The following is a 15322-nucleotide window of genomic DNA, read 5'->3' as shown; positions in this document are numbered from 1 at the left end:
GTCCACTTGATATCGATGGTTTCACTGTTGATGATTCTGCTCAGATAGCTGATAATCTGAATGAGTATTTTGCATCTACATTCACATATGAGGAGTTATTAAGGGAGGAAAATGCCAGAAGTTTAAACTGTAACAGGGTGCTTAATGATTTTGTAATAACTGAGAGCAAAGTGGAGGAGAAATTGTTGAAGTTAAACATAAAAAGGCACCTGAGGCAGATGGGATCTATCCAGTTATATTAAAGGAGGCGGAAAAGCAACTAAGCAAACCCTTAAATATAATTATGAGAGCATCCTTGGACTCAGGGGAAGTCCTCATGAACTGGAAATGTGCAAATGTAGCCCCAATTCACAAAGCGGGATGTAAGAGTGACACAAGTAATTACAGACCAGTTAGTTTAACTTCTGTTCCTGGTAAAATAATGGAGTCACTGGTTAAAGATGCACTGCAGTTTCATCTAGACAAGACTGCAGTAATAATTCAGACACAGCCTGGGTGTGTTAAGGGAATGTCTTGTCTGACCAATTTGATTGGATACTATGATATGGTTACAAAGGCGCTGGATGCAAAAAATTATTTTGATATCATATACTTGGATTGTATATGGTAGTAGTCTACCATACGCAACAGTGTCAAAAGGAGCAGTATGGTATTAAGGGCAAGTTGCTACAATGGATAAAAGGGTGGTTGAGTGGATGAAGGCAGAGAGTGGTAATCAATGGACGCTGCTCTTCGTGGACTAATGTTATTAGTTGAGTCCCCAGGATTCAGTGTTTGGCCCACTGTTGTTTTGTCTATTTATCAATGATACTGATGAAGATATATCAGGCTTATCGTTGAAGTTTGCAGATGCTAGAAAGGTCGGCAGGTTGCAATGTTGCAGTGCACTACTGCAACAGGATCTATAAAATTTGGGCAGATGGGCTGAGAAGTGGCAACGGAAGTTTAACATTGACAAATCCAAAGTACTGCATACGGGTTGATGCAATCCCAGAGAAAAGTACCAACTGTGTGGTACTACACTTAAGGTGGTAGAAAATGAAAAAGATCTGGAAGCAATTGTGCAGTCAGATATGAAGTTTTCTGAGCAATGCAGGCAGGCTGCCAGAGCAGGTCATGGGATATTGTCAATGATATACAGGAATTCTGCTAGTAGGGAAAAGGAGGTGATTATCCCTTTGTATAAGGCAATGGTGAGGCCACACCTTGAGTAATGCATACAGGTCTGGAGGCCTCATTTTAGAAAAGATGTTGAGTTGCTTGAGCGTGTACAGAGAAGGGTAACAAGATTGGTGAGGGGAACGAAGAGTTTCCTCTTACCAAGAAAGGCTTAAGTTCTGCAAATTGCAGCGGCTGGAAACTAGGCACCTGCAAGGTGATCTGATTGAGGTGTATAAGGCCTTGAATGGGCTGAGCATGATTTCTGATGGGATTCTTCCGCTTGCTCAGATTACGAACCTGATGGGGCAAAACTTCAAATTGAGGAAAGACTAGAATAAATGTGCGGAAATTTGCCTTTAGCCAGCGGGTGGTTAATTGCTGGAACAAACTTCCAACTGTCATGCAAGTTGATAGCTTAAATAAATTCAAGGAGGAACTGGACAAACTTTAAGAGGGAATGGATGTGTGAAATTGTCTTTTTTTTTTGGCTGGTGCTACATAAGCTCATACGCTTGCTTTCTTGCATCACATGCCACTATTACTTTCCTTAGTTGAACACCATCATGTTCCAACATGCTCATTTGCTTTGCAGTGAGATAGTTTTTCATTACCTTGTGTTTTTGCAGTTTGCTGGAAAAAGGACAGACAAAAGAGTTAAACAACTCAATCTCAAATTTTTAACAAAACTAAAGAAAACACCAATTGAAAGTTATGAGTTGTTACATAAAATTTATGGGGAAGATAATATATAAAGAGCTCATGTGTTTGAATGTCATAAAATGTTTTTAGAATGAAGAGATAATGTAGATGACAATGAACAACCAGGTTGTCTAGTATCCATGAAAACTAATGAAAATGTATACTGGGTAGAACACTGATGAAAAATGATGTCATTTAAGCATCAGAACTAAATATGGACAAAGATACAGTTGGACAAATTTTAACTAAAAAGATCATGGTTGGATGCTCCATCAAGAAGACTACTCCATCACACAACTTGCTCTCTGTTCACCAGTTTCTGACCAAAAACAAATCCCTGTGTGTGAACATGTACCCTACTTGCCAGGCCTAGCCCCTTATGACTTTTTTCTCTTCTCTAAACTGAAAAGTGTACTTAAAGCAACTCATTTTCAGTGTAATCAAGATATTCACAAAAAACAACAGAAGTGTTAAAAGGACTTTTGCAGAAGGTGACTTCCAGAAATGTTTCTGTGCTTGGAAAAAAGTATGGAACAGTGTGTGCAAGTTCTAGGCAATTATTTTGAAGGGGATAACTTGTAAAGTATAAAATATTTCATTTTATTCATTTTATTGCAACAGCCTTGTTATTTAATTGACAAACCTCATACATGAAATATTTCTTTCCTCTTTCAGGTGATATAAATATTAAACATGTTGGGACTTCCTAATGTATTTCCTACCAGTAGAAGTAACAAAATGAGAAAGCAGAGAAGAGTATTTCTCCACATTACTTCCTCAGTGCAGTGAAATTAAGTTTTCATTCAAATTTTAATGATCCATTAGGTAAAAGAAATCAGCTATGCTTGAATGCTTAATGTAAAAATTTTATTACTTTGACAGAAATATTTTTAATAAATATTTAAAATATCAAATGGAAGTAAAGCATGAATTAAAAAAAAGAAAAGAAATAACTACCAAAGCACTGGTCATATAATTCACGTCTAATAGGACATATTCCCATTTCACGAGCTTGTCGTTGTCTGAGTAGAGTATCAAGCTGCTCTTGAAGATTAACAACATCCATTCTAGTAGCAGGTGTGCGAGATACATGTTGTACCCATAACTGACCGCTTTCTTCATATTCCCTGTTGAGTGCATATAAACAGATTTTTATTTTTCATTTAAGTTTACATGAGGTGTGTGTGTGTGTGTGTGTGTGTGTGTGTGTGTGTGTGTGTGTGTGTGTGTGTGTGTGTGTGTGTGTGTGTGTGTGTGTGTGTGTGTGTACATGCACAATGTGAAATATTTTGTTCATATATGCAGGCTTAATTAACTGTACAAGATAGGCTCAAAAAGTTCTAAGGAGGAAAGGAGCAAAGACATTGTATTAGTATTAACAATATGGTGCAAAGAAACCCTAAACTTTTGCTGCACCAGCCAAAAAAATAAAAAAATAAATAAAAAGCAAAATAAAATAAACTATCTGTGATTCCCTTCTTATGTAGGTGCCTATAACTAACAACTTGCCAGCTAAAAGAAAAATTCCTACAATCCAGTTTAAATCTTTTCCCTTTCTCTTCCCACTGCAGAAGGTAGTCCGAAGCCTGCTCATATATGGCGAGACTTGCATTACTTACACATAATTGGTAAAGCTAGAAGGCATGAAGGACTAGAAGGCATGATAATTCTTAGAGAAGGGTGCAGTGAACTGAAGGTTTCAAAATGAGGAAATGCATTGCCTCTGGAAGCAGACAAACATTAAATTCTGCAGCAACTGAGCAGATCTGCTAATAGAAACACTGCAGATGCTTTGGATGGTATAGGGAAAATAAATGATGTCCCAGTGCAAGAAGTTTCAATGGAAAAATATGTAAATGAACATAGGCATCACTGGAAGACCACTTGTACAGGAGTGTATGTATTCTGAACACCAGACTCTGAATGGCAATAGAAATGACAGTAGCTAATGTCAAAATTTCAGTTGGTAGTTGCCACACTCTTAGTAGGAATATGAAGATTTAGGAAAAATGTGATGACTGCATGTAGTGATCAACACAGTAGATAATCTGGATTTTCTCCAAAGGATTGTCTCAGATGAAGAAACTTGGTGTTTCCAGTAAGGACCCTCAAAGTAAAGTAAAAATTCCTCATGTGAAAGTTGCCATTGTCAGCAAGAAGTTCAGGCACAGTCATTCAAAATAGAAGGAAAAGTAATGTTGAAGTACAGTAAGTCGAGGACTTACTGTACTTCAACATTAACTTTCCTTCTACTTTAAATATGATAGATTGCATTAGTGGCTGCTAATGTGAATTGATAGTGGCATCGGCACTTTGTTTTCACCTTAACCACTTGTTGTAAACAAAATAAATATAAACCCTAAATATGTCTGCAAAAAAAAAAAAAAAATGGTGAGAATAATAATCATAGTGATAAGAAGAGGTGCATTATAACTATGGAGACTAAAGTCGAAACCATTAAACAACATGAAAACGGCAAAAAATTTGTGGATATTGCACGTGTTTACGAAATGAATGAATAGTCTGTTAGAACCATTATAAAAGATAAAGTTCGGATTATGCAGCACGTAAAAAGTTCTGTGCCAATGCAATATATGATCATATCCAAAAGAAGAGGCTTATTAATAGAAGAAATGGAAAATTTGTTGCTGATTTGGATAGAAGACATGAAACAATAAGTCTTATGCTCATACAAGAAAAAGCCTCGAGTCTTTTTGAAGAACTAAAGTGTAAACATGGTGAGAATGTTGCTACTGAAACTGATGGTTTCAAAGATTTAATGGCCGTGCTAAACTACACAACATCAAAGTTACAGGTGAGGCTGCTAATGCAGACATAGTAGCAGCTAGAGAGTTCCCCAAGACTTTGGCAGAAATCATCAAAAACGAGGATTACCTACACACAACAGGTCTTCAATGTAGATGAGACTGGTTTATGTTGAAAAAAAAAAAAAAAAAAAAAAAAATGCCAGATCATTCTTACATATCGCAAGAAGAAAAAACTATGCCAGGATTAAAGTAGTATTAAAAGACAGATTAACCTTTCTTTTTGGTAGAAATGCTGCTGGAGGTTGCAAAATAAAACCACTGTTAGTTTACATTAGCAAAAATCCAGGGGCCTTCAAAAATATTTCAAAGGCATCACTACCTGGTGTGTGGAAGTCCAATCAAAAAGCATGGATGACACAGAAATTTTTCGGGACTGGTTTCTTCATCATTTTGAGCAAGAAGTTAAAAAATATTGCCAAGAAAATAACCTACCATTTAAGATATTACTGTTGGCTGATAATGCACCTGGCCACCCAACAACTATGTGGCTATCACAAAAACATAAAAGTTATATTTTTTCCTGCAAATACAACTTCCCTCATTCAACCCATAGATCATGGTCTAATACAGACATTCATAAGTTATTATCTATGAACAACATTTAGACAGGCAGTAAGGGCCACTGAAGGACAGAATGCCAGATCATCGAAGCAGTTCTGGAAAGGATTCGACATTTACAAAGCTGTTAAAAACATCGATGCTGCCAGGAGTGAAATTACAGCATCAACCATGAACGCCATCTGGAAGAAACTCACGCCCTAGTTTTATCAAGATGCTTCGGGAAGTGAAGAAAATTAAGATGTAATTAGAGAGTTTATGGAAATGACCAGACCACTGGAATTAAATTTAGAGGAAAATGACTTTATTGAACTTTTGCAGAGTCATAAAAAGGAATTCAGCAATGAGGATTTAATGGAGCATGATGACCATAAAAATGAAGACAAGGTGTCGGAGGACGTACAAGAAGTTGAACCATCAAAATGATTTGATACTAAGGAAATGGCAAAATGCTTTAAAACGACGATGAAGGACTAGCTGGGTTAAAAATTCAGGATCCAGACACCGAATGGTTTTAAAAAGTGACTGGAGCAGTGCATGATGCAACTGCATGCTACAAACTGATTTACGACGAGAAAAAGAGCTACAGTGCAGACATCACTGGACAAGTACTTTAAGATACCATCAAAATCTCCAGAGTCTGAGAACATATTATGTGATTAGTATAGAATGGGTATTTCAGCTAAATTAGACACATTTTTATATTTATGTACAAGTATGTACTCAGTAGTATATTGAATAAAGTTTTATTTCCACAAATTTTTTATAAATAGAAGTTGATTTGCTTGAATTTTCCTTTCAAACAAATATACAATTAAAAATAGATCGAATTTAAGCACTATTAGACTTACGCAGTTTTTCAACTTGCGCAGAAATCACTGGAACGAATTAATTGCGTAAGTCGAGGACTTACTGTATTTTTTTAACTGGAAGGGCAACATGCTCTAAGAGTTAATTCTGAGAGTGCTGTGGCTACCAAAGAGAGGTATAAAGAAGTGCTTACCTATCTATGGGAGGCAATTCAAATCACCTGCTATGTGGTATTATGAAATGTTTGTCCAGTTCTGCCTTGAATCTGTTTAAGCTTTTAACTTCTACAACGACAGATGGAAGTTTGTTCTAGCAATCAACTACATGCTGGCTAAAGTCAAACTTCCCACGTCTATCCTACAACTGTCTTCCTCTATTTAAATTTACGCCCTCTCAGGCGATTATTCTGAGCAAGAGGAAGAATCCAATCAGCATTGAGCATGCTCAAACCATTAAAGGCTTTATACACCTCAATCAGATCACCCCACAGGTGCCTAGTCTCCAGACACTAATTTGCAAAACTTAAGCCTTTCTTCTTAAGAGCAACCCTTTGTTCTCCTCATCAATCTCATTTCCCTTCTCTGTACTCGTTCCAACAGCTCTACATCCTTCTTAAAATGAGGCCTCCAGAGCTGTATACAGTACTCAAGGTGTGGCCTGACCATTGCCTTATACAAGGGGATAATCACCTCCTTATCCTTGCTAGAAAAAATCCTGTATACCATTGACAAGACATCATGAGCTACTCTTGTAGACCATTTGCACTGCTCAGAAAACTTCATATCTGCCTGCACAATTACCCCCAGGTCCTTTTCATTCTCTACCACTGTCAGTGTAGTACCACACAGTTGATACGTTGCTCTGAGGTTACTGCTTCCCATATGCAGTACTTTACATTTGTCAATGTTAAACTTCAGTTGCCATGTCTCAGCCCATCTGCTCAACTTTTCTAGATCCTGTTCAAGCAGTGTACTGTCATTAGTGTCATTAATAACCGTGCCGACCTTCGTATTGTCTGCAAACTTAGACATTAAGCCTGATATACCATCATCAAAGAATGCTATAGGCCTAATGACTCTGATGAGTATAAAAAGAAACTGTACAGGGAAATAGAGTGGGCCAGTAAATCAGAGAGTCTTATAATGGGGGATTTTAATTTCCCATATATTGACTAGAATGTGTGGGTTGGTCACTCACACACTAGCAAGGCTTTTGTGGATTTATTGGATGATTGTTTTCTACATCAGCTGGTTGGGAGGCAACTAGAGGGAGTAATACTCTTGATTTGATTATCAGTAGTGATTCTTCATGCATTAAGAATCTGCAGATAGAGGAACCACTAGGTGGCAGTGATCACAGTGTGCTGAAGTGGGATTTACTCAAAGAGGTAACTACCATCAGGGGTAAAGGGAAGAGTTATTGCTTTCGTAAAGGCATCTATGATGGTCTGAGACAGTATTTAAATTCTATACAGTGGGACCAACTGATGATGTTACTAACAGCAAATTCAAAATGGGAAGCATTCAAAGAACTTATCTTGGAAGCTACTAGGCTTTACATACCAACTAAGAAATATTGTTCAAGGTTTAGGCCTAAATGGATGTCAGATGAACTAATGAGACATATGACAGAGAAGAAAAATGCTTGGGATACATATAAATTAACACGTGACACAGAAGCCTATAATAGATATAAGTTCATCTGTAACCAAGTTACAAAGGAGGTTAGGCAGGCGAAGGCAGATTACGAGAAATCTTTGGCAAGGGATGCAAAGAAAAACAGCAAAGAGTTCTTTACTTATATAAACTCTAGAAGGAAGGGGATGAATTAGATTGATTCACTCGATATCGATGGTTCAACTGTTGATGATCCTGCTCAGGTAGCTAACAAACTAAATGTTTGCATCGACATTCACACATGAGGAGTTATTCGGGGAGGGGAATGCCAGAGGTGTATTCAACTCTGGCAGTAAGCTAGATAATCTTGTAATAACTGAGAGTAAAGTGGAGGAGAAATTGTTGAAGATAAACATAAGAAAGGCACCTGGGGTGGATGGGATCTATCCAGTTATATTAAAGGAGGCAGCAAAGGAAGTAAGCAAACTCTTAGCCATAATTATGAGAGCTTCCTTGGACTCAGGGGAGGTACCCATAGACTGGAGATGTGCAAATGTGACCCCAATTCACAAAGGATGATCAAAGGCTGACACAAGTAATTATAGACCTGCGAGTTTAACTTCTGTTCCAGGAAAATTAATGAAGGCACTGGTTAAAGAAGCACTGCAGGATCATCTAGAAAAGACTTCGGTTATAGCTCGGACACAGAATGGTTTTCTTAAGGGGAAGTCTTGCCTGACCAATTGTTTTCTACATCAGCATGTTCGGGAGGCAACCAGAGGGAGTAATACTCTTGATTTGATTATCAGTAGTGATTCTTCATGCATTAAGAATCTGCAGATAGAGGAACTGGATGCAGGGAATAACTTTGATATTATATACTTGGATCTTAGAAAGGCTTTTGATACTGTTGCACATGGAAGACTGCTGCACAAATTGGAGTAGTGTGGCATTGGAGGCACATTTCTGCTATGGATAAAGGGGTGGTTGAGGGGGAGAAGACAGAGAGTGGTAATCAATGGACACTGCTCATCGTGGACTAATGTTTAAACGATGCAGCAAAGGAAGTAAGCACACCCTTAGCCATAATTATGAGAGGCTCCTTGCACTCAAGGGAGGTAGTCATGGACTGGAAATATGCAAATGACCCCAATCCACAAAGGAGGATCAAAGGGAGACACAGGTAATTACAGACCTGTTAGTTTAACTTCTGTTTCAGGGAAATTAATGGAAGCATTTGTTAAAGAAGCATTGCAGGATCATGTAGACAAGACTTCAGCTATAGCTTGGACACAGCATGGATTTGTTAAAGGGAAGTCTTGTCTCACCAATTTGATTGGATACTATGATATAGTCACAAAGGAACTGGATGCAAAGAATAATTTTGATATCATATATTTGGATCTTAGAAAGGCTTTTTGAAGACTGCTGCACAAATTGGAGCAGTGTGGCATTGGAGGCAAATTGCTGCTATGGATAAAGGGATGGTTGAGTGGGGGAAGACAGAGTGGTAATCAATGGACACTGCTCTTTATGGACTAATGTTATTAGTGGAGTCCCCCAGGGTTCAGTGTTGGGTCCATTATTGTTTTCTGTATTTATAAATAATAGTGATGATGGTATATCAAGCTTAATGTCCAAGTTTGCAGATGATACAAAAGTTAGCAGGGTTGTTAAGGACACTACTGATGCTATGCTGCTGCTGCAACAGGAACTCGAAATGTTAAGCAGATGGGCTGACAGGTGGCAAATGAAGTTTAACATTGACAAATGTAAAGTACTACATATGGGAAACAGCAGCCCCAGAGCAACGTATCAATACTGTGGTACAACACTGACAGTGGTAGAGAATGAAAAGGACCTGGGAGTAATTGTGCAGGCAAATATGAAGTTCTCTGAGCAGAACAGACGGGCTGCAAGGGTAGCTCATGGTGTCTTATCAATGATATACAGGAATTTTTCTAGCAGGGATAAGGAGGTGATTATTCCCTTGTATAAGGCAATGGTCAGGCCACACCTTGAGTACTGTATACAGGTCTGGAGGCCTCATTTCAAGAAGGTTGTAGAGCTGCTGGAACGAGTACAGAGAAGGGCAACAAGGTTAGTGAATGGAACAAAGGGTTGCTCTTACGAAGAAAGGCTTAAGTTTTGCAAATTACACAGTCTGGAGACTAGGCACCGGCGAGGTGATCTGATAGAGGTCTATAAAGCCTTGAATAGTTTGAGCATGCTCAATGCTGATGGGATCCTGCCTCTTGCTCAGAATAATCACCTGAGAGAGCATAAATTCAAATTGAGGAAAGACAGATGTAGGATAGATGTCCAGAAATTTGCCTTTAGCCAGCGGGTAGTTGGTTGGTGGAACAGACTTCCATCCCGTGTTGTGGAAGTTGATAGCCTAAATAAATTTAAGGCTCAGCTGGACAGGTATTTTGAACGAACGGAGGGGTGAAGTGGAAGTTTTTTTTTTTTTTTTTTTTTTTTTCTAGCTTATGCTGCATAAGCTTGCTTTCTTGCATCATATGCCTCTACACTAATGCTAAAATGCTAATCAATATCATTAATGAATACAGAAAACAATAATGGACCCAACACTGAACCCTGGGGGACTCCACTAATAACATTAGTCCATAAAGAGCAGTGTCCATTGATTACCACTCTCTGTCTTCCCCCACTCAACCATCCCTTTATCCATAGCAGCAATTTGCCTCCAATGCCACACTGCTCCAATTTGTGCAGCAGTCTTCAAAAAGCCTTTCTAAGATCCAAATATATGATATCAAAATTATTCTTTGCATCCAGTTCCTTTGTGACTATATCATAGTATCCAATCAAATTGGTGAGACAAGACTTCCCTTTAACAAATCCATGCTGTGTCCAAGCTATAACTGAAGTCTTGTCTACATGATCCTGCAATGCTTCTTTAACCAGTGCTTCAATTAATTTCCCTGGAACAGAAGTTAAACTAACAGGTCTGTAATTACCTGTGTCTCCCTTTGATCCTCCTTTGTGGATTGGGGTCATTTGCATATTTGCAGTCCATGGCTACCTCCCTTGAGTGCAAGGAACCTCTCATAATTATGGCTAAGGGTGTGCTTACTTCCTTTGCTGCGTCGTTTAATATAACTAGATAGATTCCATCCACCCAGGTGCCTTTCTTATGTTTATCTTCAACAATTTCTCCTCCACCTTACTCTCAGTTATTACAAGATTATCTAACTTACTGCCAGAGTTTAATACACCTCTAGCATTTCCCTCCCTGAATAACTCCTCATGTGTGAATATAGATGCAAAATATTCATTTAGTTTGTTAGCTACCTCAGCAGGATCATCAACAGTTGAACCATCGATATCAAGTGGACTAATCTCATTCATCCCCTTCCTTCTGAAGTTTACATAAGTAAAGGACTCTTTGCTGCTGTTTTTCTTTGCATCCTTTGCCAACGATTTCTCGTAATCTGCCTTTGCCTGCCTAACCTCCTTTGTGACTTGCTTACAGACCAGTTTATATACTCTCTTTCAATCTTGAAATACTCTATTTCAATCTGTTACCTGTTAATTTATATGTATCCCATGCATTTTTCTTCTCTGCCACATGTCTGATTAGTTCATCTGACATACATTTAGGCTTAAATCTTGAAGAATATTTCTTAGTCGGCATGAAAAGCCCAGTAGCTTCCAAGATTATTTCTTTGAATACTTCCCATTTTGAATTTGCTGTTGGTAACATCATCAGTTGGTCCCGCCATATAGAATTTAAATACTGTCTCAGACCACCGTAGTCACCTTTACAAAAGCAAAAACCCTTCCTTTTACCCCTGAAATGATGACACTGTGTGATGATGTGTCATCACTGTGGCGTTTTCCTGCCCAATATACTCTTCGAATCTCACACCAATTTTTACCTCTTTCCACGGACCAGCTGAAGTGCTGTTACTTCAAGGATGATGCAAAGGTTTCAAAAGGCTTCAAAGATTGCATTACAAGAGGTTGCATGTTGTGACTTCCAAAAGGTTTCTAACAACTGTATCAATGACAGCAGAAGAATTTAGTTGATGAAGGATGGTGGTCAGCTGTGTTCTAGTGTTTCTTGCATAGTCAGATTTTATATATGGTAATGTCACAGAACTTTCTGAAACTACCTTGTCTTTATATCAAAAAATAAGATTATTATTCCAATAGACACAAAGCCACTCTTCATTTAATGATTAAAAGCAGTGCAAAACTTAATCTACACAGTTACTTAGAGATGCATTCAGTAACTGCAGTAAATTACTATTAACTGAAATTATATAATTATTTAATAGAGTAATACATCAATAACTATAAATGATCAATACTAAAATAAGTATTAGTATAAGTATTTGCAAAATCATGTAAAAAAGCAAGCAATAGTAAATTTTTTTTATAATTTTTAAAATTTTTTTAGCTTGTGCTGTATAAACACCAGCCAAAGAAAAAAAAAAACGTTACTCCATATGCCCATTCCTAACAATAATTTGTACAAACCTTTAAATTTATTCAAACTACCCACTTCCACAACACTAGGTGGAAGTTTATTCCAACTGCTCTTTGGCTGAATGCCAATTTCTGTACATGTGTTCTGCTATCATCCATTTTCAGTTTAAATTTATGTCCCCTTGTGTGTCATCTGAGGAAGAGTAAAGAAGCCATCACCATTTTGTTTACTTAACCTTTTAAAGCCTTATACACTTCAGTTAGATCATACATGTCCAGTTTCCAAATTTACAAAACCCCAGTCTTCCTTGGGAAGAATATCCTTTTGTGCTCTCAACCAAAATTGTTACTTTTCTCTGCATGCATGCCAACAAATCTACATCCTTCCTAAAATATGGCTTTCAGACCTGTATGCAGAACTCAAGGTATGGCCAAACCACTGCCTTATACAACAGAATAATTACCTCCTTGTCCTGTTAGCAAAATTACATTGCGAGAATTCCATGAATCCTTAGCTGTCCTACCAGCCTGCCTACACTGCTTAGAGATCTTCATATCAGAATGTAAAATTACTCCTGGGTCTTTTTCATTCTCCACCATCTTGAGTCCAGTACCACCCATTTTCCACATTATTCTTATGTGAAGAATATTACTGGTTCCCATATACAATAATTTAGTAGTTGCAAAGAACTTTATAAAGCACCTGAGAGGAGCCAAGAGTTAATTTTTAATTTTGTAAAAAATTTTTGATTTTTTTCTGAATTCTGCTTGATGTATACCAATGCTAGAGACTTTTTTAACAGACTCTGTTAATTATTATATGCAATTTTTTTATTTTTTAAATGAAATATTGGAAAAATTTTAAAATCTTGTATTTTTTTAACATGTAATTTTCAATGAATTACATATTAGTACAAATAGTGACAATACAAGAAAGCAAGCTTATACAGCATCAGCCAACACACACACACACACACACACACACTCTCTCTCTCTCTCTCTCTCTCTCTCTCTCTCTCTCTCTCTCTCTCTCTCTCTCTCTCTCTCTCTCTCTCTCTCTCCTTTCCACATCACCTGTCCATCCACTATAAAAGTGTCTAGTTCCTCACTGAATTTCTTTAAAATACCCATTTCAGCAACACCAGTTTGAATTTATGCCCCATTATGTGTACAGTCTGTGCCAGAGGAAGGATTCAAAGAGCATTGGGTTTACTCAATCCATTCAAAACCTTAAATATCTCAGTCATTTCTCCTCCAAGGTGTTTAGTCTCTCGGCACTGCAGTTTGTAGAACCGAAGCCTTCCCTAGTAAGAGCAACCTTCTGTCCCCCCTCACTAATCTCGCTGCTCTTTTCAGGACCCATTCCAACAGATCCACATCCTACCTAAAATACAGCTTCCAGACCTGTATGCAGTACTCAAAATGTGGCCTCACCACTGCCTTATATAAATGGGAAGCAAAGGTAAAGAAAGACTGCACGAGAAGCATGCAAAAGTTCAATGAAATTTACCGGTAAAAGTACTTTGCCGTAACGGCATTTGTATTGTTGTTCGCTCGGTAAACAGATGGTGGGTGTTATCGGTCAGGAGTAGAAATCAAATCCCATGGGAGATTGAAACCCTCCCGAAGTGGAGGAGGTAACCTGACCGTTTTTCTTTAGAATCACTGGTGGACTAGTGGATAAATTGTTTATTAAGAAAAAAAAAAAGGCAAAGGAAGCCCACACGAGAAGCACGGCAAACTTCTAAAAAGTTTACCGGTGAAACTACGTTACGAACATTTTTTTCAATGCCAGAACTTCCAATATGACTCCGTTCGTGATTCAATTAGTGATTCTAAAGAAAAAAGGTCAGGTTATCCCCCTCCACTTCAGGAGAGTTTCAAGCTCCCGTGGGATTCAACTTCTACTCCTGACCGATAATACCCACTGTCTGTTTACCGAGCGAGCAACAATACAAATGCCATTATGGCAAAGTACTTTTACTGGTAAATTTCATTGAACTTTTGCATGCTTCTCGTGCAGGCTTTCTTTACCTTAGCCAAATGGGATAATCATCTCCTTATCCCTGCTGAAAAAATTTCTGCATATCATTCACAAAACCCTATAAACTGTCCTGGCTCAAAGAAATTCTATCTGACTGCACAATTATACCCATCAGGTCTTCTTCATTCTCCACTATCTTGAGTGTGGTACTACACAGTTGGTTATGTTAATCTGAGATTACTGTTACCCATATGAAATACTTTGCATTTATCAATGTTAAACTTCAATTACTACTTCTCAGCCCATCTAACTAATATGTCTATATCTTGTTGAACACACCCCTGATTACTGTCATTAATCACCATGCCAACCTTTGTGTAATCTGCAAACTTAGACAACAAACTGTTATGACTTCATTAATAAACATAGAAAACAACAATAGATCTAGCAACCGACTCCTGTGGAACTCCATTAATAACATTAATCTATGAAGAGCAGTACCCATTGATAACTACACTCTGTCTTCTCCCACCCAAGCATCCATTTATCCATAGTAGTAACTTGCTCAATGTCACACTGCTCTAGTTTGTATAGCAGTCTTTAATGTGCAACAGTATCAAAAGCTTTTCTGAAATCCAAATATATAATGTCAAATTTATTTTTTTCATCCTTTTCCATTGGATACTGGGATGCAGTATCCAATGGAACAGGATTCTGCATCAAGGTATTCAATCAGACTGATAAAAAAAGATCAGTCTGATTGAATAAATCCATGCTGTCACTGCAATACAATTACATTCCTGTCTAGGTAGTCCTGCATTACTTCTTCAGCCAGTGATTCCATATTTTCCCTGGAACAGAAGTCAAGTTAAGAGGTCTATAATTACTCACGATCCCCTCTGATGGGCCCTTTACTTTTTTTTACCTTTTCACTCATGACCCTTTCATCCGCCTTTGTGAATTGGAGATACTTTTGCACAATGCCAATTCACAAAAACCACCCTGAATTGAAGGATGCTCTCATAATTATGGCTAAATGTTTTCTCACATCCTTTGCTACCTCCCTCAATAAAGCTGGATAGATCCCATCCACTTCTGATGCTTTTTTTTTATGTTTAGCTTCAACAATTTCTTTTCCACTTTCCTCTCCATTATCACAAAATCATTTAGATCCCTGTTAGAATTTGATAAACGTCTGGCATCTCCAT

General features: G+C 37.8%; 1 protein-coding gene across 1 annotated transcript in view; it reads right to left on the bottom strand.

The window, feature by feature from the left end:
* Window positions 1-15322, bottom strand: part of LOC150077225 (33 kDa inner dynein arm light chain, axonemal-like) — a 57962-nt gene that overhangs the window by 17797 nt on the left and 24843 nt on the right. The window contains exon 3 of the mRNA XM_090385820.1: window positions 2818-2987. Coding sequence (XP_090241946.1) covers window positions 2818-2987 — 170 coding nt within the window. The remainder of the gene's footprint in view (window positions 1-2817; window positions 2988-15322) is intronic.

This window comes from Mastigoproctus giganteus, chromosome 12, assembly GCF_048544385.1.
Source record: "Mastigoproctus giganteus isolate SK-2022 chromosome 12, ASM4854438v1, whole genome shotgun sequence".
NCBI lineage: Eukaryota > Metazoa > Arthropoda > Arachnida > Uropygi > Thelyphonidae > Mastigoproctus > Mastigoproctus giganteus.
This window is presented reverse-complemented; position numbering and strand designations above follow the sequence as displayed.